At 38.7% G+C, this 25,539-nt stretch overlaps 1 protein-coding gene across 3 annotated transcripts in view; it reads left to right on the forward strand.

Moving 5' to 3' along the window:
• Window positions 1–1,902: 1,902 nt before the first annotated feature.
• LOC140279493 (rho guanine nucleotide exchange factor 12-like) overlaps window positions 1,903–25,539 on the forward strand; it is a 41,258-nt gene continuing 17,621 nt past the window's right edge. For 2 of the 3 annotated variants that reach the window (XM_072374635.1, XM_072374637.1), the window contains exons 1-8: window positions 1,903–2,616; window positions 16,931–17,022; window positions 19,344–19,442; window positions 19,543–19,592; window positions 21,146–21,203; window positions 21,462–21,688; window positions 23,322–23,438; window positions 24,281–24,406. In XM_072374635.1, the coding sequence (XP_072230736.1) occupies window positions 2,585–2,616; window positions 16,931–17,022; window positions 19,344–19,442; window positions 19,543–19,592; window positions 21,146–21,203; window positions 21,462–21,688; window positions 23,322–23,438; window positions 24,281–24,406 (801 nt within the window). In that variant the 5' untranslated portion in view covers window positions 1,903–2,584. The remainder of the gene's footprint in view (window positions 2,617–16,930; window positions 17,023–19,343; window positions 19,443–19,542; window positions 19,593–21,145; window positions 21,204–21,461; window positions 21,689–23,321; window positions 23,439–24,280; window positions 24,407–25,539) is intronic. The other variant, XM_072374636.1, reaches the window with a different exon arrangement.

Below are 25,539 nucleotides of genomic sequence, written 5' to 3' on the forward strand. Positions count from 1 at the left end.
ATACTAAATGCTTCTTCTTCTTGAGAGACACAATGCTGCCACCTATATGTAGATTGTTGTAACTACTCATGGCACCGTTCCTCAGTTGACACACCCTCAGTTCCATATGCAATACCATCACACTTTTTAACTGAGTGCTGATAACAAGCTGGATGTTCCCTCTCGTATCGTAGGATGGAACCCCCATTTATTCCAAAGAGTATTTCAAACTACAATTCAACTAACCACAGAACAGTTTTCCACTGCTTCTCTCAATTTTCAATGAGCTTTGGTCCAAAGAAGACAGATTCTGGATCATGTTCATATGACTCCTTCTTTGTATGAAAGAGTTTAACCTCAGTAATGTCTAGAGATTATCTTAATGTTTTGATAATATCAAATAATTGCATTCTGTTTTTATTTACATTTCACACACCATTCCAACTTTTGTATGGAATTAGGGTTGTGCAAGCTACTCACATACAATGGGTCTTGGAGTCCAGTAGTGAGCCTCTTTTGATTTTGAATTTGTCAAAGAGGTTTACTGGGACAAGATGAAAGAAACTTTTAACATCCAGACCACCTTGCAATGGGAATACACCAGTTCTTATACCAAAATACTCCTGATTTACATCCATCTTCAGTTTTGACCTTCAGTGTGATATTAGCTATTAGATTTATGATTTACTTTTGGTTTGTTGTGATGCTATTATTTTTTATCCAATCTGTCCACGGACACAAACATATGAACACCTGCTGGAGACTTTGAAACCTCCTGCCATGTTGCGGCTGTAGATGTGTCCCCACTTTGATATAATGACACCCACATAGAGGTACACAGGTAACAATGACTCATCTTAAAGTAACATGCATATTATATAATATCCACCATACAAAACACATGAATTCCTTTCAGCTTTCTTTCTCAACACTATTTAATTTATCTGACTTCCATAACAACTGCATGCTTGGTGTTGCTAATTAGCAGTCTAGTTACTCACAGGAATTTTATGAGGTTATTTTTTTTACCATTTTTTTTAAGGAATATATTTTAATTCAGTTTAATACACAGTTGTAATAGTAAAATACAACAAGGATCCAGCTTTAAGAAACGTTTCATGCCGGGTTCACTTCACATATTACACATCAATATTCAGTCAGATTTCTCCTACACAGTAAATTAGAAAAATGATTTGTCTAGAATTTGAGGGGAACTTCACCATATCATTACCATATAATCTATGAGATGGCGTTACACCATACAAATGAGGTGAAAAAACTTGGTTATCAAATAATCAGTGTGTGCTAAAAGGCTACAGTAAAGAGGCCCAAACAACCACAGAGATTCAAAATAATCACCAAGGCATGCGAAAACACGTGATTGGAAAACTGAAAAAAATTAACACAACCATCGAAAGTGCAAAGCTTCCAAATAGACTCCCAATGGTTATACATTACTGCAAACAACTACAAAAACAAGCCCAGTGACAACTAATAGAGACAAGTAAAAGAAAAATGAGAAATAGTTGTTAACACCGGAGGATTACATTGTCGGGCCATTTAAACTACTTTTCTGTCTGAAGATAGGCCAACAATATTACGAATATGTCTAATCTTCCAAAATCATAATATTAAAAAACAAATGCATCAAAACTGCACTTAATGCAATAATTTAACTTCCATTACTGGCACCAGTGAAACGCATTGTAGTTGGGTGCAGTAAAATCAATCTTTTTTCGTCTCATTCAACATATATGATCAGCACAGTTAACGTGTCCTGGTGTTCAGAAACAAATCCTATAAAAGCGCTTAATCAGCTTGAAGTCTCACGGTTTAGAAAACTTCGAGGAGCTCCTGAACGCCGCGGGATGGAAGGTGGGTTTTCCTCCTCTTTTCTCTGCTTTGGGGAGGGGGCGCAAAGCATTTCCTTTTCCCATTTCCATCACGCTGAGGAGCAGCAATCAAGGCTGCTTGAACAAATTAGCGAACATTAAAGTGAACATATCTGCTGGAACATCCGCCAGCGACTGCAGCGCGTGCAGGTCAGCGCGGAGGACGAGCAGACTGAGCGGAAACCAGAGGAGAAAGTTAATTTTGCATTTAGAAGCCAATGTTTGACGTAATTTTTTTCCCGGACACCAGGAATAGACTGGAGAATCATCGTGGAAGTATTTCCTGTGGGTGAAAATGTGAGCTTTTCTCATGTTGAACACGGCGATTAGATGAGAATGTAAAAGTTGGGAGAAACGTTTCATCGTCTGTGCTCTGAAGTTTTCCAGATGTCTCTTCTGATGCAAGCAGTGTCTGCTCTCTGAAACACATCCACACCCCGAAGAGAGTCCTCCTCACTCTTCTTCTTTTCCGATGGATCTGAAGAAGTTTTTCTGTTTTTGAATACATGTCAGCTCACTGTTGGGATTTAACAGGAAAACTATCCTTTCGGTGAGAATAACGGGACTGTAACAGCTTCACGTTGGAAACCAGGACGCTTTGGGATGTGGACCGACCCGATGGAGTCAAAATAAAGCAGCTGTTTTGACAAATACTCGGACGGGATGAAAATGTTCTTCGGGTGAAGTGTTCGGACACTCACCAGAGAAGCTCAATGAGTGGCACACAGTCAACACTCACAGACAGGTAGGGACAGCTTTCCTTCTCTCTGTTATTTATTTTCCTTGTCTTTTCTTTTCTGTTTTATTGAGCCCAACTCGCTGTTTTGACGCTCCGCGGAGATAGAGCCACTGACCGCAAGGAAATGAGCAACTTTAGAACAAAGTTTGGCCTGCTGGCAAGGGGAATGGAACCCTTGTGTTCTTTTTTTATTTATTTATTATTACTCTAACATCCAGCTGATAAACAAATTCAAGGTTAAAATTGCGAGAAAGTGTTGTATATCTATACAGCTGACTGTGCCCCCTCCCCTATAGAAGAAGATCGGCACAGAGGAACCAGCAGGGGGCATCTTCTTGGAATTGCTTTTTGGAAAATTGAGTGAAATGTTTCTTAGTCTTGGAGTTCCCCTAATATGATTGAAGTCTTTACTTCTACGTCTGTATACATAAGTGCACATTCCCCCAAATAGGTGCTCTCCCCATAAACGCTTACCTCGCTTACCTTTTTAATCACCAAAACTGGACTGTGGATACCCCTAAAAGTTTAGCTATCTTATGTCACATGACTTCAGGCTGGGAGTCTCATTGACAGCATGTTTTAGCAAAGTACTGGAGCACCGAACATAACAGCTACATTAACCCTTAAAGTGCCCATAATGTGGCATTCCTGATCAGAAAACTCAAGTTTGTTGGCATCAAGCTGATAAATTTGAGCATTTTTTCCTTTACTGTAGGACTGGTGTGAGGTTAATGATTATAGAAACATTAAAGGTTGACTTTGTCATTCAGATTCCATCCAACATGAGTCACTTGTATGTTTGTACTCTCAGTAATCAGGAGCTTCCTTCGAGGAAACGCCAAAATAAAGGCACACATGACTGCCTCAGAAAGTCAAACAAAGTCACTTAATTCCTTGAACTTCAGCCCACAGACGTCTGCTCCACTGCTCTTTACAACAATGGGACTCTTTCAATTTCTGCCACAAATTTCACATAAAGATCATTCTCCGTCTTAAGATAACTGACTATAAAAGTGGAAGTCCTCTGAGATTTGGGGGGATGTGGTGTTCTCACTCAGTAGAGATGATTAGGTAAATTGCTGTACCAATGTTTTACACACAAATACAGAAAGGTACAGCATATTTGTTAAATTGGCCTTAAAGCGAGGAGCAGGTGATGTAGTTAGCCTTACTTAGCTTTTCATTAAAAAAAAAGTCTCTTTCATGTACATAAAATAATATGTTTCTATTTGACTGAGAGTGTTGGAATTATTTCTGGCTAAACTATTTATCAAATCTTCATGAGGTCATACATTGTTCTTGTACTAAGCTAAGCTAACTTCATCAACATCCATCTTTGTGTTTTACACATTGAGGTGATAGTTGTATAAATGTTCACAGCTGACTCGGGGAACAATCTTTGCACTATATGTTCAAAATGAATGGCAATTTTTCATGTTAAAAACAAGTAACCTGTAGAAAAATGCCTTTTTTTCTTTTTTTTTTACAAAACACGATAGTGGCTGTGAGGCTTGGTAATCTATTTGATATTATCAGACAATTATTTAGGCTTTTTAACATCACTGTATCACAATATGCCAAATAATTTCTAGCCTCCTACCATACATGACACAAAACTTCAATAACTAGTATTAACAGTCTCCCATTAAATCCACAGCCTTATTGGCCATTTTAAAGAAAGAGATGCAGAGGTTTTTTTTATCCACATCTCCCTCATGTCTCATGGAATTCTCCTTATCAACTTTATGTAATCCAGCTGAAGGTCAAACAGATAGATAAATGGATAAACAGATATCCATGTTGGCAGAGGAATACTAATTTTGTCTCACAGTCACTGGTAACAACATTTCCATATGAAGAACAATCATTTTATGATCTCTCTCTGCCTCAGCTATACACAACCACGTGTAACACAGTAAAGGTGACACTAATTACATATTGTCATTCAGTTCTTTAGAGGTTAACCCCATCATTAAACTGCAGAAAAACTGTACAATGTATGTGTTTTTCTCTGAAATGAAAAAAGTTGACTTTTTCCTCTTTCAATATTACAATATGTTTAATGCAAATCATCTCTCCTGTTGATTTGGAAAGACACTTTGGGGTCCCTGTAAATTGATCTCATACGTACTTGATCTTGATTTTATGATATGTATTTTTTTGTCCTTTAAAACGACACTGATTTTTATGCTTTGTTATCTAGGCTTGTGTTACAAAAATGGGGTGTTGTTGCTTGGTTTCATTTAGTGGTTATGTCACATCTCGGATGATGTTCACGTGTCTCTTTATGAGAATAACTGAGCTTGAGCTGCCTGTGAAGTTTCTGCTGACATTTGAGATATTTTGCTGTCTGGATGTGATGTGTTATTCTGTGTACTTTGCCTCAAAGCACCAACCAAATCCATACTCTTTCTTTGAAGGTTATTGGCTTGGCCTCAAAGTACCTGAAGATAAAGCACACAAATTGCAAAGGTTAAAAAAGTAAATAATAATAATACTACAAAAAAAGTACATTGGTTCACTGGAGGAAGAAACTGTTATAAACTGTTTAGTCAGAGAAATCACTGCACAAACTGTCTCTTGTAAACGCTGTATTGTTAAATACCCTCTGCTGAAATACTATGCTGAACACAAGTTGTGTGCACTGACAGTTTTCATGGGAAATTAGAGGATATGGATAAGCTGTGAGTTTGTTTGTAATGCTTCTGATCACCTGACTACTTTTTTTGCTTGCATGCACAAATCTTTATGGATGCCCTGTTTATTATCATCTCATAAATCAAATAGCTGATGACAGAGTTAGCCTTGTTTTGGTGTTTACATCTGAGAGCAACACCATAAAGAATAGTGTTTGCTGTCAAGTCAGTTGAAGCTTCCTGTAAACACAAAGTAACCTATTTTACAGAAGCTTGTAATTTTATTTGCATGCTGCAGACACTTTTGGCCTACATCACTAATGCTGTATTCATTGAAGAGGTGTAACTGACATTTAATGCAAGTGTTTGCAAGGCAGTCTTCTTTCACTGTGACATATAACAAAAGGACCATGACAGAGAGTCACAAGATGTTCAATTCAATTCCACATATTTATATAACGCCACATCACAACAAATGTCATCTCAGGACACTTCAAAGATTCAAGCCAATTAGAATCCAATTCAGTGTAATACAATCTTAATCCAATGAAATCCAATTCATTACGTTCCAAATTAGTGAAGTTCATACATACAGAGCCAATTAAAAGAAAGTAGCTTAGCTAAGGAAACCAGACCATTGCACGGAAACTTCAATTCAATCTCCTAATTTTGGCAATATTGCCAAGGTGAAAGAAGGCAGTCCTTGAAACCTGTTTTATATGTGCATCAAATGATAAATTCTGGTAAAAAAATAACTTCAAGTTTCCTCACTGTAGTACTAGAAGCCAAGGAAATACCATCTAGAGTCTATAGCTAGACAGTTTCTCCCTGAAGCGCTCAGGTCCAAAGACAACAACTTCAGTTTTGTCTGAATTTAGGAGAAGAAAATTTTGATTAATCCAGATCTTTGTTTTTATCTTTTATTGGTTTCATCTGGTTTCATAGATAAGTAGAACTGAGTATCATCAGCATAGCAATGGAAATTCATGCCATGGTGTCTAATAATGTTACCTAATGGAAGCATGTATAAAGTGAAAAGAATCGGTCCAAGCACAGAACCCTGTGGAACTCCATGACTTACTCTGGTGTGCAAGTAAGATTCTTTATTTACAAGAACAAACTGGAGTCTATCAGATTAATATGACTTAAACCAAACTAATGCAGTTCATTTAATCCCAATAACATGGGATTGGACTGCAGTCCAAGTCTCTGTAACATAATATTATGATTAATTGGATCAAATGGAGCACTGAGATCCAACAGGACAAGCACAGACACAAGTCCGCTATCAGAGGCTCAGAGGAGATCATTGGTAACTTAACTAAGTTTTTTAAGTAAAGATTTACTTACAGCAACCTTAAAACTGTGTCATAGCCTGTCAACAAAAATAGATCAATATGGAAGTGCTGATTAATGGGAAAAGCTCCTTGAACAGTCTGGTTGGGGTTGGGTCTAAAATACAAGTGGATGGTTTAGACCGTTGCTGTTGTTAGTTCAGAAGGCTCGATTGGACAAAAACATGTTAAATACAATTCAGGTTCTAAAGATATCTCTAAAACTGTTGTACTCGATACATCAGTGATAATAGTGGGAAGGATTCCATGAATCTTTGTAAAGAAGCTCATGAGATCATCACTACTGAGAGTTAAAGAAATACATGGCTCAACAGAGCTCTGACTCTATGTCAGCCTGGCTACAGTGCTGAAAAGAACCTGGGATTATTTTTATTCTCTTCAATTAATGATAAATAATAAGCAGTTCTAGCTTTACAAAGGGCTTTCTTATATGCTATTAGACTATCTTTCCAGACTAATTGTGAGTCTTCTAAATTAGAGGAATGCCATTAACTTTCTTGCAGTCTGCTTTAAAGCACATAGATGTGAATTATACCAGGGAACCAGCTTCTTCTGATTGATTATCTTCTGCTTAATTTTCAGAGGGGCAACATTATCCAGTGTTGTAGGCATTGAAATTGTAGCGCTGTTAACAAGTAAAGTTTAGAGTAAAGTTTAGGTAGCTGTCCTCTGTGTTAGCCCTTTGGAGTAGCCCGGAGTAAATTCTGCCTCTCGACCAAAAGTAACGGGATAGACTTTAGTCCCTTTCCAATAATTTTTGCTGTGAAGCTGAAGAAGCCTCTGATTATGACTTATTGTTTGATCACCATCATGTAGAGGTTGTGCAGTAATGGCCATTATATTTAGTAACTTGTGCAGTTCAGTGTCTTTGAGTCTCTGGCCCTGATGCTGCTGCTCCAGCAGATGGCTGCAGAACAGATTCCACTCTGCACCCATGACTTATAGAAGATATTAACGTCTTTCTGCAAACATTGAAGGAGCTAAGCTTCCTCAAGTAGTACAATCAGTCTGTTGTCCAAGTAAATGCCCATGTATCTGTAGTCCTCCATCACCCCTACCTCTTCTTAGAGATACCCTTAGAGATAGGGTAGAGATTGTGTATGTCTTATTCATAGCCCACCATAAATCCACGATCATCTCCTTTGTCTTGTTTACATTAAAGACAAGGTGACTGTCCCCGTTTTTCCCTTCTCCATATGGCTCACAAGGTGCATTCCAGTATTTGGCTTCAAAGCAATCCAGAGTTCTGTGAGTTCCCTGAGACCATTTTCTCAAAGTGTTTTTGACCTTGTTTGCTGCTGAACAGTGAGTATATAAGTGGAGGTTGATTTTCCTAATGAAGTGCAGGCAGCACAGCTGTCTGCATTGCTTACATTTTCATAGAATGAATATAACCTCTTATTTTTTCTTGTGGAACAATTTACAAATTGCACCAAACTGCACCACTTCACTATATCAGCGAGGCTTTGCCTCCATGTACCTGAGTAATAACATACATATGAACATTCTCTCCTCCTAAGCAGCAGGACCTCGGCTGACATTACTGGAGGTCCCTCCTGGTCTAGTGTGGGAACTCATAGTGTAATAAACACCAGAAGCAAAAAACATAGAAACAAATATAAATCTGCCCTGCTGAACTTATTTAGAGCAATTGGGAAGGCGGAGGGAAAGCATTCATGTGGAGTCTATAAAGACATTTTCTTAGGACATCATTTAAAGGCAGTCAGACATGCTCAGATGACCTATTTGATTGTTTATTTCTTTGAGGCCCCTCACTCTCTGGTCAAGACAGGAAGTGGTGACATCACAGCTAAACAATGTCCAAAAGGGTCATCAGATCTCCATCCCTTCCTGACTAACACTGCTGCTGGTGGCTATTACTGCAGAACAGAGGACTTTCTGTTCATGGAGGATCTGTTGGATTTAAGATATTCATTTATTGTATGGAGCATTTTTAAATGATGATTCGTAGTATGAATAGAAATCAACTAAATAAATATATCAGACTTGTCGTAACTTACAAAGCATTGTTACACTTGTTTGATAAGGGGTAAACTGCGTGTATTACTTCCAGTCTGATTGTAGAGATATTGTTTTCATGTGTTTTTAACATACAGCTGTATGCAACTGCATTCAGTCCAGGACTGAACACTAACCTCTGGCAGTCTTTGGAGCTCTTTTTCTTTTTTTAGCATGTCACCATTTTGTTTGCCCTGAACACAAAAACATCTATTCAAGTGCACACAGCAGGCGGGGGAAACATTTCAAGTAATAGCTTACCAAGATTTCCTGCAACCCATAATCATCAACACACCATGATCGCCACAGAAATTCTATGTGTTATTTTTCATGTTCATTTTTCTTGACTGTTAGAGAGAGGCAGAGAAGGAGCTAGCATGTAGTTAGGGGACGCCAGCCTGGAGTCAAACCTGGGCCTCCTGCGACAAAGACTTTCAGCCTCTTTCAGTTGTTGAGCTGAACCATCTATAAGTGGATATCAAATCATTTTGACTGATGTCCCTGTCTCATGAAATCATATCAGAGATGTGAAAAAGACAGTAAACCTTCATTCAGTACCAAGGTTTTAAGTATATGGACAAGTCCTAAAATTTAGCGAATGCAACCCCTGATGAGAAAAAATGTATGAAATATCTCTGTGTCATCACTTTGTTAACCAAAACAAAGCCAAAATGTGTCCACCCTTACTGCTTCCACAGGAATTAAGGTGTTGTTTGTCAAATGTACTTCATTTATCATCATTAGAAAGTGTAATGTAAAGTAACATCTGTCCAACATCTGGCTCAGAGACTGTCCCAGTTGCAATATGAACGAGAGGCCGGATACTCGCTAACTTATGATGCAAACGTTGCCTCTTCCCTCTAAAAAAGAACATGGCAACATGGCTGAGGTTTTTGAGGCTGCATCTGAACAAACCACAAGACTTCTGGAACAATGTCCTTTGGACAGATGAGACCAAAGTGGATAGGTTTGGTCATAATGCACAGCAGCATGTTTGGAGAAAACCAAACACAGCATATTAGCACAAACACCTCATATCAACTGTCAAGCACGGTGGTGGAGGGCTGATGATTTGGGCTTGTTCTGCAGCCACAGGACCTGGGCACCTTGCAGTCACTGAGTCCACCATGAACTCCTCTGTATGCCAAAGTATTCCAGAGTGTAAGGCCATCTGTCTGACAGCTAAAGCTTGGCTGAAACTGGGTCATCAACAGAACAATGACCCCAAACAGTGTCTGAAAAATAAAAGAATGAAGGTGTTGCAATGGTTCTGTCAAAGTCCAGACCTCAAACTGATTTAATTGCTGTGGTGAGGCCTTAAGATAGATGTGCAAAACAAATGCCCGCGAACCACAATGACGTCAGTCAGAATTCTTCCACAACATTGTGAGAAACAGATAACATCATTCAGAAAACTGTTACTTCAAGTCATTGCAGCTAAAAGTAGTTATTCGAGCTATTTAAATCATGGAGTTTACTTAGTTAGCTTAGTTGCTTTTCTATTCAGGCTTAGTTTTTGTTAAATAATTGCAGTGTAATGTGCCGTGTTGTTGTTGAGCTAAGGTTGTACAGTATTTACATGATTTCAGTACACGGACCAGATGATTTTCCATTATGTCATCATGTTACGTAAAACCTACAGATTGAAAGGGGACATAGTTTCTTATGGGCATGAAAGCATGTCTGGGCACCATGTCTGAGTAGGTAAATTTGGAAAAATTGTTTTATCTTTTTTTTTCCTGTGCTGTACATCAGCAAAGCTATAGCTATATCAGTGGATTGCATGCAGGGTTTGCCGCAACCCACCCAGAGACAGCTGCTCAAGACAGCCGTGATCCCCCGGGCGAAGGCTGATAGGTAGAAGAAGATAGTTTTCTTTGCAGTGAGGACCATATGTGCCGCGTTAATTTCCATGCTGATGTCGCCCAGGTGACCTAGTATACATAATGTGGTCCAAGCAGGAACTCTGTTGATAAGTCTTCACATACCTCAAGCCAGAACTTTTGTACCGGTGCCCAAAACCACAAAGCATGCATGTAGTCATTGGGTGTGTTATCAGTGTATGATAATGAGCATTACCATAACCATCACATGGTTGCTGAGATAGATTGTCATCTTGGTGACTTTGTTATAAGCCCCCACCCACACACAAAAGGTAAAACACAAATTTAGACTTTCATTTTATGTGAATGAAGTGTACTCGCCATTGGTTGTTGCATAATAAGACAAAAACAAAGCTCTAGCATGACAGCCTGATAACCAAAGCCACAGATGAATTGTTCAGAGTCAGACTTTGAAACTATGTCTGGAGGCGTTGTGCCATTATTCTGGGATAAATCAGCCCAAGAAGGGTCAGCTAATGAGCTGCACATAAAACCCAATGTTCCTATCAGTGTACATATGATTTGAAAATGCATGCAGTTTATGGAATACACTGATTAGCCCTCCATGAATGTGTTTTTTATGGATGAATGTGGCCTGTCCTGTTAAGCTCTATGAGCGGTCATTCAACAAGATGTAAAGTCCGTTAAAACTGCAGTCCATTCACCATTTGAACTTAATCAGTTTGTTTGAGATTTTCAATGCGCAGCCTCTACATTCATTTACAGTGATAGTAGAAGCATCCACAGCGTCATCCTGCTTTTTATTAGATCATTGCTTAATTCACAAGCTCATATTGAATTTGGATTCTTGTGTTGGGAGCCAAGTGATGTCAGATGATTGAGCCGGCATGACAGTATTCAATGTTGAAAGCTCTAATGATTAAGCAGAGAAGTTAATGTTTACCTGTATGTCAGATAAATGGATCCTCCCAGTGAGTATTATTAATGTTTGTATTACAAGCCTTACATTACATGTTTTTCTTCTCACTTTGCTGTTGTCCAGATACTGTTAGAAACTATTAAGCACATAAAAGAAACACCGTTTTGAGTAAAGACATCATATACTACCATTTTTTCAGGACCCCTTAGTGTAACAGGCCAACATAAGAGGCAACTTTTAGCATCAACGTTCAATGTAAACTACCTTTTCTTCACCACCCTAAACTGTCAGAAGCCAGGCTGATTAGGAAGAGCAGAAATCAAGGTTATGCGCTCATGCTGAGGTCCTGGGCACATGTATGCAGTAATATATATATATATAGTATGCATCCTTTCACAAAGCAGGACCTCATTCACGTGTCCGAATGTGTCGTGCAAGACAGCTGCTTATTCAATTATAAATGTGTTTGTGTGAAAGATTTAACCTCCTTGTGAACCTTGTTGCTTTTTGACAAGTAAACACCTCAGAATGACAAAAGCTGTGTTTGCTGTTGGCCCCTAACACCGATATGGTTGATGCATCAGGAGAGGAAGCTGTATTGCACGTGCTCATCTCAGAGGTGTGAGTGGCTTCGTCACAATGGCAGAATTTGACACCTTGGGATTGTTGCAGAGGCAAACAATCAGTCAACCCTTGGCATCAGAATGTTTTTTTAGGCTGTGGAGTTGAATTATGTTTCCAGTCCAATCATGTTCTCCTAAACATAATAAAAAGCAGACTTAATTGAAATTTAAATGAGAAATAAGAAGAAGACACTACTCAGGATGTCTCACGCTCGGATTGAACCTGGATCTCCAAGGCAAAAGTTTTAAGGCAACTCCACCACTTCTCATCTTTATTGTTTTGTTCAAACAGGAAGTCTCTGGCATGAGAGCAAAGTGTTTTCTCTTGATGTCTGATACAGCAGAAGTCCGGTGTGTTACGGCATCAACACCAAAGGACACCTGCTGTGTGTCTCAGTGCTGCTTGGATCAAACTGTATTTTTATGCGAGATTGGGTTAGTTGCACTAAATGAATTGCTCTGTTGTGTTGGACATGGAGGTTGTTCTTTGTTGCATCATAATGCACAATAATGATAGTAGTGATAGTAATTGGATCTGTTTTTGAAGTGTTACATTTGGAGGAGGAACGAATAGGCAATGAGCTGAGAGCCAGAGACTGACTTTACAAGCTTTGCAAGCGTTTGATGAAAACAACAAAACACAATGTAGATTATTAACATCGTTATAAATCAGTTATCTATCTCTACACTGGCATAAATTAAGGTTTAATATGCTGGGAAAGTTCCAGTTTGAAAGCTAGGAAGCCATTTTTAGTTAAGGGCTTAACAGCCATGCAAATGTTGTGGTTACACACCTGGGATTCATCTGAAATAAATTTTGTGTTGTTGCTATTTAGCTTTCTGTGTTTTTTTGTTCCTTACACAAACTCCTAAATGTACAAAAATAAAACTCAGTACCTAACCATAGTTTAGATTTATTGCTGCTTTCATAATAGATAGTGAACTTTACTATATTTGGTGTTTGAGCTCTGATGGACTTCCAGTTCTGGAGCCATTCTGGAGCTTAGTCCTTTGCTGTTATCATCCCAGAGGAATTTTCTGGTATTTTTGGCATCTGAGGCTGTGAGCAAGTAAAGGGAGTCCGATCTGCAGAATACACATCTGACTTACACCACGAATATTGATCTTCTTTGATCATAGTGCCGTTAAACTGATCTCAATGAACACTTTTCTTCTGTTTAAGACAAATGCAGATTTGCAGATTTTTGCATAGACTCCATGTCTTGTTAACCTGAGAGCCCAAGAAGAAATCTCCTGAGCTTGTTTTTGGTTCTTGACATTTGGCCTCTCATCCAAGAGGCTCCCTCAGTCCTGACAAAAGTAAACAAACGAATAAAGATGTCCAGCAGCCTCTTTCTAATTAAACTCTTTAATCCTTTTCTGCCCTGCACCTCCTGGAGGTGTCAGTTTATCTGTTATCAACATGTAGTCCTGCTAACCCTTCTTGAAGAGCTCTGAGAGGACACTTTCACTGGAGAATATCACTAAATGACTAAAGTATTTCAGAGGTTTCTGTAATCCATGGAGCCCGGTCTTGTTCAGTCTAGGCCGACAGTTGTGGAGCTGTTTCTGTGTGACTTTGGGACTTTTTTTTCTGGTAGCCATACTGTTACACAGCTGGTGACTTGGCAAACAGTTCTGACATTTAGGAACAAAGACTTCTCAGTAGAGCCCTGCTGGTTGATTGGAATGATTATATAATATTAGTTAGTCCGCTCAGTTTCCAGTTTATAGCTGCATTCAGGTCTCAATGTTAATAATAGTAATTATTTATAGTTATAATTATAGTTAATAACTATAACTTGAAAAAACAATTCAAGTTATAGTTTCCTTTATGCTACTTGTGCAACAAAAAGTCACAAGAGAATTTACCGTGAAATCAGAAATGATTGTTGTGGATTCAGCTGTCTCACAGGCTGGGGACAGGACTTTCTCAGTAGTCTGGTGGTACAACAGATAGTTTGCTTCTGTAACACCTGCCGGACAGCATCAGGGTGAGCAGGCTATGGCTGGAGTTTTTTGTTTGTATTATTCTTTTTTTTTTAACCTTTTCTATCCTTTGGGTTCTGTGCAGACTCCTCACCGATATCGCTGTTTTAATCATTCGCTACAAGGACTTCCTGTCTTGGCTAGTTTGTGATGTTTCCAGTTAGAATGCTCTTTGTGCATCCTCTTTAAAAGTTTACAATAACTTGAGTAATGCTTGCTGAAATTGGCCCAAGAGTGTCAGATTCTTAGATTTCCTTAGGAAGTGCAGTTAGTTTATTTCTGAGTTTTCTCATCAGATATTAGATGAACATGACAGCTCTGTGATATTCAAGCACAGGAACTGAATATTCAGCTTTGCAGATTTAGTGAGAGGTGGTCATCTTAACTTCAAAATGATCAACTGGTTCAGTTGACTTTGCGCACCATGTTGCAAGATTTATGACATGCACATGATGTGCAGTCTCATCAGTTAGAACTGTCACATGACAGAAACAGCTACCTAAAAAAAAAGGTCATCTCACAATTTTAAACTATTACATACTGGAGATATGGACAAACTGTTCAGGAATACTGTAAATTCTTGTTCATCTGTCAAAAGGAAATAAACTACAAGCATAGCCTTTTTTGAATTATACAAAACTGTGTATATGTCATGTCAGCCGTTTCTTACATGCTCTGTTCAACTAATAAAGCTGCATTTTGAAGTTAAAGTGAGTGATTTCATTCTGAGCCAGGCAGTTATTCTGTATGTGCTGGATTAAATGTTGTGTATTACATTGATGGATTAAGGAATCCAGAATAGTGCCTATGCTATAGAAGATAAGATCTGTTTTTCTGTTTAGACAGCCTGAATTATATCAGGAGAAAGGTGCTGAAAATGTTATATCTACCTAAGGGTTACACTAGTCATGGAGTCTTTCATTCAGATGTACTTTTGAGGTGTAAAAATTAGCTTGTTTCTTTTTTGTTTTCTTATTTCTCTGCTCCTGACTTTAGAGGATTTTAAACCCATGACCCTGAAGATACCCAAAGCAGTGTTTTTCTTTTGAATATTAAATGAGTTATATGAATTAATATGTCTCACATAAAAAAGTTGAAACTGGGTACCTCCCTCTTATCTAACACCACTTTAGCTGCTACCCGCTGAGCAGGATGCTGTCTGCCTTCATATCTCCAGTTCTTATCAACTACTAATCTGTTCCAGCCACAGTGTGGAGGCTCCCTAAGTGGGTCTTAAAATTTCAAAGCTCCCACTTTATCATTCTCCTATTAAACATGACTTTAAAGTTATGTGTATTTGTCTGTAATTGTGAAACTAAGGTACAGACTAAACATATACAGCATGTTTAGTCTTAACGGGAAGAAAAATCCTACTGATTCCCTTAATCTGATATGCCAGCATTCAGTATATTTCCTCCTCTCTGCTGCATTCGGATAGGACAGTTAACTCAGTGGAAACGTCCCCATTGTAGTCTTCTGTCTTCCCTCACAGACGCCTCCTTCTTCGTCCTCCTTCACATCTCCCTCCTGCTACTTTCCCAGCCTTCTCCCACATTCAGGAAGCTGAAGCCAAGCCAAAAGGCCTAGTCTCTGTTTCCGGGAATCTGTCCCACAAACCCACCGTATAGTAAGTTAGCTCTGACGTGGGAGCCATTGTTAAAAGCCCAGGGCCCCCATTGTCCAGGGAGGAACAACAGCACAAACAAAATCCCCTCTTGTGGAACGAGGAGGAGCTGTGCAGGGGGATGAGGAGAGGGGACCTCTGCTATTAATAAATGAACTACCACGTTCAAGTGCAGCTCCCATAAGGGTTATGCTATGTTAAATCACTGAACAAACACCAAGAAAAGGGGAGTACATGGAGAATGTTGAGGCGTTTTTATGGGCAGTTTACTTTTAACATGAGCAACTCAGTGGACATGACTGGATTTTGCAAACAGTGAATCAGCTCAGAGTCAAAGAAAGTGTCCTTAAACATTTAATCATGAACATTATTAGTGCAAATTAACATTTTTCCAGTTCAAGCGTGTTGTAGTTATGTTTATTGGCAGAACTATTGACATTCATAACTATGTTTTTGTCAGCGTATAGTCACATGAAAATAAGAATGGTCAAGTTACAGTTCTATTAGAACCAGTTATTCAATTCTGTTTTTCTCATTCCAAGAGCCCAACATGTTGTCCCACCATAGTTTTACCTGTACACAAGAAAGGAGAGAGGAAAGCCAGGAATGCAAAGGTGGTTATAACCTCCAGCCATGTCCCTAAATGTCACCAAAGACAACACACTAAAGTGCAAATTTAAACCTCTTTCTACCCGTTTATTGGACTTTATTATTTTGCTACCATAATCATGCTTCACATTGGCCAATTGCACCTTCACCTAGGCTTGAATGTTCAGTATCACGGATTCTGACCAATGACAGAATGGTAATCATGTGAATAAGGTAGAGCAGGGGCTCAGCGTGTGTTGATTTTAACTTAGAACATTGTAACCTAAATACAACCATAAAAGAGACTGAAAACAATAGTCAAATGACTGTTCCATGTGGTCTTCTTTGTCAGACACGAGTCAGGCATCTGACTTGTGTCATATCAGCTCCTAAAGTAGACTTTCTTGCTTCATTTTGATAACAGCCCACTGAGCCTGTTAGTTGAGGAAGGCACTTATGGCCATATCTTTGGGAGTGATTACAACTGAAAACAGCAACTTAACAGGATGATAACAGTCAAAGCAGAAGGGTTTTTAAAGCCCTCAAAATGGCTTTAGTTTCTCAAATTTGTTCATAGTTTAATTTGGTTTACAGCTTGATTTAAAATCCTAATCGTTCATCCAGGAAGGATTGTAAATTAGAATGATTTATCAGTTGAATTTAACTTTAGATTTTGAAGTTAAAGGTTTTCTTTGATTCTTACCTGTTGCTATGTCTCCACAGGACCCCGAGCATTCTCAACAAGGACCCCACAGACAAAAAACCAAAGAATGAGAAATGCTCCGTCTCCCTCAAACATGAGTTTGACCCAACAGGTGAGACTCAGATGCTCTTTGCTCTCTGGTTTAAACACATTTTAAATGTTCAATCATCAACTTGGGACATATTTTGTATTTTTATCCTGAATCTTGTTCTTGTATGCTCTATGGTAAAGCCATGGTGTGAGTATAGGCAGCAGTCAGAAAGAAGTTGTTAGGGTGGTTGCCCGGGTTACAGGGTTGACATTAATCCTTCCTGTCCTTTTGTTCACACTGGAGTCTTGAGACTCCTCATAGAGTCCAGTAGACAACCAATTATCCACTCAGATTATTCTTTGAAGTGCGAGAAGGACAAGGAGCTCCATGCGGACAGATTGTGAATCACTGAACTTTCTGAGTAGCTGCAGGAAGAACATGTTCTCTCAATTAAGCAGATATTTCTTGTTGATTTCACAAAGTTGCTTACGTCAGGGCAAAAGTGCTGTGGCATGAAAGCTATAGATACTGAGTGAGTTTAGCATAACGATCTTCTCTTGTGGTTCCAGCTATTCTGTTTCTCCAATAATGTTTAAGCTCCATTCTACAAGTGTTTGACATATAAACTTTGATGCAGTTCTGATATTTGGATATTTGGTTGGAGGAGTTTTTGACTTGAAGCTGTTATCACTCCCATCATTGGTAGTTTTAGGACTTGTTTGGCACCGATGTCAGATCTGGAACCACTTACTTGTGTTTCCACAGTGAAAGAACCAACTGACTTTCTGCTGGTATAGAACAAAGAACTGCTCACATTAGAGGGTACGGGTGGGATTAGCGTGACCAAAAAGTCAACTAAACTCTCCACCATTAAAGACAATGTGACATGGTAGAGGAAAAAAATCATCAATGTGGTCAGTATTATGTTGATTTTCCCTGATGTTCGATGCTCAACACTGATAGTTACACACACCATTTATTTTGCACCTAGTGCAGTATTCATAAAAGTAACTGCAAGAACGCAACTTATGTTTGAAGAAAATACAGTCTACTGTATTTATGTTAGAAAAATCATCGTGTTAGTCAACAACTAAAGCCAAACTTTTTTAGATTTTATTCTGACTGAAATAACAGCACATTGGAAATGCATAGAGCTGCAGAGCTGTTTAATTCACTGTTGGACAGGGCACCAATTTGCTGCCAGATAAATTGTTAGTCAGAAGCTTTGATCTTTAAGGCAATAAGTAAATGGAAAAGGCCCAATAGCTAGGACAAGGACAGCAGTCCCATTAAATGGTCTAGTCGAGCTATAACCTTAGCTTGACTTAACTGTGCGTGGAAACAGATTGACTGACATATTGACATCAGTCTGTAGTGGTGTTGTTGAGCTGATGGAAAAGTAAATTGGTTCTTAGATGGTGCTCAAGATGTCTACATTCTGAACTAACACGACTCAGAATCAGAATCCTGTTTGCATCAGCTGGAAAAGTTTATATGATAAGCTGATGTAAATCTGAGAAATCTGCTTTCTTTGTTTAAAACCTGCCAAACAGAGGCATGCCAATGAAAAACACAAGAGGAACCAGTATTCCAATCAAGTACAAATGTCAGTTCATTTTCCCGTTGCATTCCTTCTCGTTTTCTACTGGCTAACTTAGCCTTTTGGAGAATGTTTTGGGTTTTCCAGTTCAGATAGCAGATATCCAGATATTGAGTAACGGATATCCAGGCAAAGGCTTCCTGTTTTTTGTGGTGTTCATTGTTTGAATGCTGATAATTGAACCTCTTCAACCCGGTAACAGCGGTGGGAGGGGAACATACAGTTTAATCTGGCTCTGATGTAGTCTCACAAGTGTTAGCTTTATTTTGATGCCATGACGATTTACACAGAGTTTGTAATTGCAGAGAACTACTCGATTCATTTTGGGCCTGTCATTTTCGAGCAGAAACCCCAGAAAGACTTTTAGGGGCTGAACAGGTTCAAATTAAATTGTAGGATAATGGATGGTTTCAAGAGTGCATTCGTAACAAAACATTAATATAAGGTAATACACATAATATACATGCACATAAAAACTTAAATGATCCTGAATTTCTCACGAACGCACAAAATAGGCCCCTCAGTGAAACACAGTTGCAGTGAGTACAGTTCTCACCAAGGAGAGCAAACTGCTATTTATGAAGCAGTTTTTGTTCAGACTGTTGATTTGTCATTTCCTGTGTCAAAACTTTTTTTCCCCACCAGTGATTACACCAAACTACATGTAAAAGAATGAGAATAAACTTAACATTTTCACTGCAAATCAGATTTAGAGGGATATGTTCTTAAACTGATTTTTTTTTTTTGGATAAAAAAAAGAAGAATTTAATCTAAAGAAATTCTTTGTGTTGGAAAATGGCAGGTCTGGTCCAGCGCTGTGTGATCATTCAGAGAGATGAAAATGGCTTTGGTCTGACAGTCAGTGGAGACAACCCTGTGTTTGTGCAGCTGGTCAAAGAAGGTAAGCCTCTCTCTCGCTCTCTCTCTCTCTCACACACACACACACACACACACACTTGTAGAAGCAACATTTCTGACGTAACTGTCTTCTGTGTTTGCAGATGGAGCTGCAATGCGAGCTGGCGTCCAGACAGGCGATAGGATCATCAAGGTTAGGCTAATTTTTAAAAGTTTGTCACTTCCCAGTCTGAGACTAGGCTAAAGTATCCGAGAGCCTATCTGACCTGATCAGATTAGTGTTATATATTTTGATTTGTGTAAGGCAAATTTGTGTTTTTTCAAATTTCTAATCCAGAGAGCCTACCTGAACACGGATAATCTACTGATGCCAAGTATCAACCAATTCGTTATTGTAATGGTAAATGGTAACCAATGCCTGACTTGCTCACTACAGTTGGTATCTAGCTGATAGTTACAAACTTGTAACTCGTTTAAAGCAAGGAAATTAGACTACATAGTGTTGACAGAAGGTGACGGTATAGGCTACATTGCTTGTGGTTGTAATTCTGTAGAAGAAGTAGTTGTAAAAACGCACCTTGAGAAGGAAATAAACAACAATAACTGTGGTTGATATCCACAGGAATAAAATGAGAAAGCCCTTCTTCAGGAATTAGTTTAATCTCTGAGAATATCAGAGATATTATACCGTATCTTGTGCAAAGAGCTGGTCAGTATGATCAATTTATTGTCTATTGTCAGCTGGAGGGTAATTTTCTGTCAGTGTTTTTTGTTTTCTATTTCACATCTTCTACATACTAATAAAAAATAACTCTATGGTGTGACATTTATGTTTTATTTGTATAGCTTCAAATCCCCAAATATCATTTTAAGGCATAGATACAGTCCAATTCATTGTAATACAATCATAATCTAATAAAATCAAATTAATTGGAATCCATATTAGTCCAATTCATTCAAAGCCAATTAAAAAATCAGATCACATCAAAGGAACAGGAACACTCCCTTTAAAGAGGAAGACACCTTTAATGGAACCAGAACCAGGAAAGGTGCCCATCTGGGAAAGAGGGTACAGCAAACACCATGACACTGGGCCAGGGATACCTGCTGACAAAGAGAAATACAAGTTAATGACAACAGTAATGTCATACATACACGGAGAATAAAGAAAGCAGAATTGCATCATGGGAGGTCCCCCAGCAGTCTAAACCTATAGCAACATAAATATGGGATTATTATCACTCTGAGATAGGATGTTCCTGATTATGGCAAAATTACCAAGGTGAAAGATGACAGTCCTAGAAACCTGTTTTATATGCGCGTCAAATAATAGATTCTGGTCAAAAATAACAAAAGAAGTTTCCTTACTGTAGTACTAGAAGACAAGGAAAATATCTAGAGAGTTTCTTCCTGAAGCACCAAAGACAAGGAATTTAGAAGCTAAAAATTCTGAGTTATCTAGGTCCTAATGTCATTAAGACATGCTTGTAGTCTCACCAACTTAATTTGGCTTCATGGAAAGTACAGCTGAGTATAATTTGCATAGCAATGCAAATTTATGATGCACTGTCCAATGTTACAGAATGGAGACATGTGAAATGTTAGAGTGTCTGTAATAGAATGCTGTGATCAATCGTATCAATCATACTGTGTTCAGAAAAAAAAGGAAAAAAAGTCACCTCTGTTTTTCCCTGGAAATAAGTCTCAGGAGTTGCTCGTGATATACTTCTTTGTGTCTTCTTACAGGTTAACGGGACCTTAGTAACACATTCAAACCACATGGAGGTTGTGAAGTTGATCAAATGTAAGTAAATTTTCATACATTACAATATTTGATGTAGGCATGTCAACTTAAGCTCTGAATGACAAATTAAAACCATAATATGTTATGACATCATCACGAAATAATGAGGGTGTTGTTTTTGAAGGTCAAAGAAATGACATATCGCTCCTTTAATTCCTTTAATTTAGTATGACAAATCTTGCTCTCTGAGCTGTTTTTGATGGTTATCTCTTGTCATCACCTTCATTCCTTCCCCTGTTTTTGACTCCTGTCTGGCAGCGGGTTCATATGTAGCCCTGACAGTGCTGGGAAGGCCTCCAGGGCTTGTTCAGATCCCCCTGGAAGAGGAGAAGGAAGGGCAGGAGGACAGGGAAGATGCCAGCACGCCTCCCTCTCTCTCAGCACCCCAATCGCCTACCCTGTCAGGTGGGGAGCAGTGCAGCTCTTTGAGCAGCGGCGCACCCTGCAGCCCCCAGTCCAACATCTCCAGCTCTCTGCCCGATGGGGTAAGACGAATGACAGTAGTTATACTGGGATTATGTGACGTACTTAAGAGCAGTATCTCATTAAAGAAACATTTCAAGTACAACTCCTGTAATAACAGGTTAAAGAAAAAATCAATGAGATTGCATGGACATTGTCCAAATTTGACATAATTTTTCCACATTGTTCTTATATTATAGAAGCAGTAAGGGGTAACTTTTTGGGGTGGCTGTGTCTCAGAGGGGGGAGTGGTTGTTATTGAACTTAAAGGTTGGTGGCTCAGATCCCCCCCCCCAGTGTGTCACTGAACTCCACATTAAACCAGACATGTTCATGTGACTCCAGAGAAAAGCGCTGCACACTGTATACATATTTTAGAAGAAGCTGCACGAGATGAATGAGAAACCCATTTTAAGGTCCTTTGAAAAACAGAGAGAAGTTTGAAAATGTATGTTATGTAAGTGCGAACCATTCACACACAGATTCAACATTTTGCCTTAGTTTTTGATAAATAAGTAATGACAGAGTGAGACGTGATGTGTTGTTAATCTGAGGTTGTATTGTCATTTTAAGACTTGGTGATGTCCTGATATGTAAGACGTTAGAAGTGAAAGCGGGTGAACTTTCTATTCATCATTCATTGTGTAGTTTGGCAATGTCTTCTCCTGCAGGTAAAGTACATGACAATCAGCAGTGGCAGTGTGTGCTCATGTTTCCCATGTTTGTGTTATAAATTTGATAAGTAGCTTTATTACATGTTTTTCTTAAAATCCTTGAAAAGAAGCAAGATTGGGTTATTTCATTTCTATTTAATCTGGTTTCTCCACTGTTATATAGTCAAATCTTATTTTCAGTGATTTATTTGTTGTGGACGATGATGGCCTGAAATTGTAGATTTGAAAGTTGTTCCACTATCTTTGGGCTTTTTGGAGCATCATTGTATATATGACACATTAATAAGAAATATATGATACAAAGAATGTGGCCATTTGGTCCAGCTGGATGGCTATACAGTTTATTTTTCACCCACTTGACTGAGGGATGTGAAAATCTTCTCTGAAACTCAAGAAAAGACTCGACATCCATGTAACTCACTTATGAGCCTCAAAAGTGACTGTCACCATGAAGACATATTTGCTTTGGAGACCAGTTACCACAGTCACATAACCAGCTTTAATTTGACTCAATTTATTGAGATCGCCTTAAATCACAGTGAAAGTTCTCCAAGGTGACTTTACACTTTTCCCAGTCAGTCCCAATAAGGAGGCATTTGGCAGATGTGGCTATGGGAAACTGGCTATAGTTTTATGGGGTGTTGTATCCTGTGTCTTTCCTTTGACTCATTGCCATTACTCTTGTTGGAACAAATATTTAGTTGTCTATTGAAGTTCCGTGGCTCATTTGTCATCCTAAAAGTCTACTTTAGTCTACTTTATAAAACCTCTTTAGAAAGAGTTCTTGAGTTTTCTTTGGAACACTGTCATTTGGATAAACTTCCTCTTATCTGCCCTGACTTCTATAGCAAGGGCTCACTCTGACGTACAGAATGAGCAGTCATTTCCACAGACTGCACATCGGCACAGGTCACTGCACTCTCTTTGGTGCAGCCTCTGTGTAATTGTAACTGATCACGGGGTGAAAATAATCTTGTTTCAGGACAGAGCATCCGGGTCCAGGAATGGTGAGGGTGAGGAGGGAGATGGCGGCCCTCCCCTCAGGGAACAGACCTCGCCCTCACGGTGTGAAGGTGGTCCCTTGATCTACAACAATGCCGTGAGTGTAGTTACACATCAGAACAGTTGATGTGGTATGATGTGATGAGAGATTTTTAGTTTTCACTTGAGAGATTAACATAAACAACTAGTTAAAACATCTGAGCTGTTTTGTTGTCATTTATCACTTCTTTTTTTTTTTTTTATCTTTGTGTTCTATTAGCGTAAATTGAATATCGTCAGCTTTTGGACCATTGGTTGGATGGTTTGGTTTTAAAAGCTAGGTTGCTGGTTTTAAAACAATCTAAACATAACAAGTTGTGATTGAATTAGCCACTGTTATAATTGTAGTAGAAAACCAAAACTAGAAGTTCTGAGAACATGACATAATGACTGACTGTGTCTCAGATGACTATAACATCCCTTTTATCTCTTTCATCTCATGTCGTGTCAGAGTTTAGCAAGACTTATTGAAGTTTCTTGAATAAATATTTAAACAGTTTTCTGACTATCTACAGATTTACGAATGTGTCAGAAATAAACTTTTCACTCTGTGTTCGGGGGTTGAGGACTATAAGAAAAAGTTATTTACGGGTGCCGCAGCTGACCAGGGATCATTTTCGATGTATTACAACGACAGCCACAGCTTAATGTTAAATACAACACAAAGCCTCTCTGTGGGCAGTGCTTACACAGACTCTTTTGTAATAACAATCCTTTTATCACAACTTCTATAAATAGGGATGAAATGGTTCTACTTTGCAATCTCTGGGGGATTTCCCTATTCAGCAGTAGACTAAACAATCAATTTGGTTTAAGTGTTGTGTGTGTTTCTCATGAGTAGTAACGTGTATGTGTCCATCTACATGTGTGTGTGTCCGTCTATGCGTCTGTGTGTGTTAGATGTCCAGGAGCCCTGTTCTAGAGAGTTTTGGAAAAAAAGAAACGCCCTGTCAGAGCCCGGACATCAATCGAAGAGATGGTCTGATTTTCTGCCCGTCTCCCGACGCCGAAGACACCCCTGACACAGTGAGGCACACGCACACACACGTGCACACACCTAATTTTACTCCTTTCTTTTGTTGTGTAATGTAACTCTGAAATTACTTTGAAGCGACAATAAAAATATCTGTTATTGCCATACATCACTGATCACCTGACCTGTCTCAATGCCCCTCCCGTCCTTGTTTACTCTTGCTATCAGTCTGTCAAGTTCCTCAATTTTGTAAAGTTCTTCTAAAAATGATAATGAAAACTTTTTGCTTGTCAAAGTATGTAGTTGAATCAAGACTGAGAGTCCACAGTGATGGTAGCATTTCTGACGTCTCATTTAGGCTGAATATCAGTTTAACATATCTATGTTTAGCAAGTATGACGCTTACCATATAAACCCTTATAGTTTAGTGTTTTCTCTTGAAGCATTAGTCACGCTTGACATCTGGACATCTGTTTTTGGTTAACCTGCTATCGCAGAAATATGTGAAATGACTAAGACCCTGTAACACTATAAAAGGTTGTATGGGCATCTAATTCAGCACAAATGCACACTCACAAAGGACACTGGTGTTCAATTACCATGCTGAACAGTTGATGTTAGTGTAGTTATTGTAGTTTTCAGTTGCAGTTTGCCAAGGTTTAGGTTCCAGAAGGACTTGGTAAGATTTAGGAAAAGATCATTGCTTTGGTATCTTCACATCAGCAGGGACACAACAAGCCTGACTGATTTTTGCAGTTGTGCAACTAAAATGTAATGCTCTGGTAAGATGAGGGAGAAGATGCTTGTTGCTGTTCATGATAACAACAGATATTTTTCAAAACAATTCATATAATGTGTTGTTGAGATGTCTTTTTATTTCATATTTCTGTGAGACCAGTCTGGATTTGGTATAGTGGCCAAACTCCATTACTTGTATCAGTCACTGATAAAGGAGCTACTGTAAAACAGAAAATGATTTTTTTCACAAACTCTGAGAACTTTTTTTCATGCTTTCAAAATTCAGTTCAGTGTGGAAAAGCACCTAATAATTTCATTTAGTTGTTTTATATGTATGTGGCTAACGGGAAATCAGTAGGTTTAGCCTGTTGGAGATCTGGTTGTATATTATTTCTCTTAGTTGGACTAAAAAGGATGTTAATGCTCTGGGCATCAAATGTAGAAAGGA

This window comes from Leuresthes tenuis, unplaced genomic scaffold (assembly GCF_036924035.1).
Source record: "Leuresthes tenuis unplaced genomic scaffold, fLeuTen1.0.hap1 SCAF_21, whole genome shotgun sequence".
Lineage (NCBI taxonomy): Eukaryota > Metazoa > Chordata > Actinopteri > Atheriniformes > Atherinopsidae > Leuresthes > Leuresthes tenuis.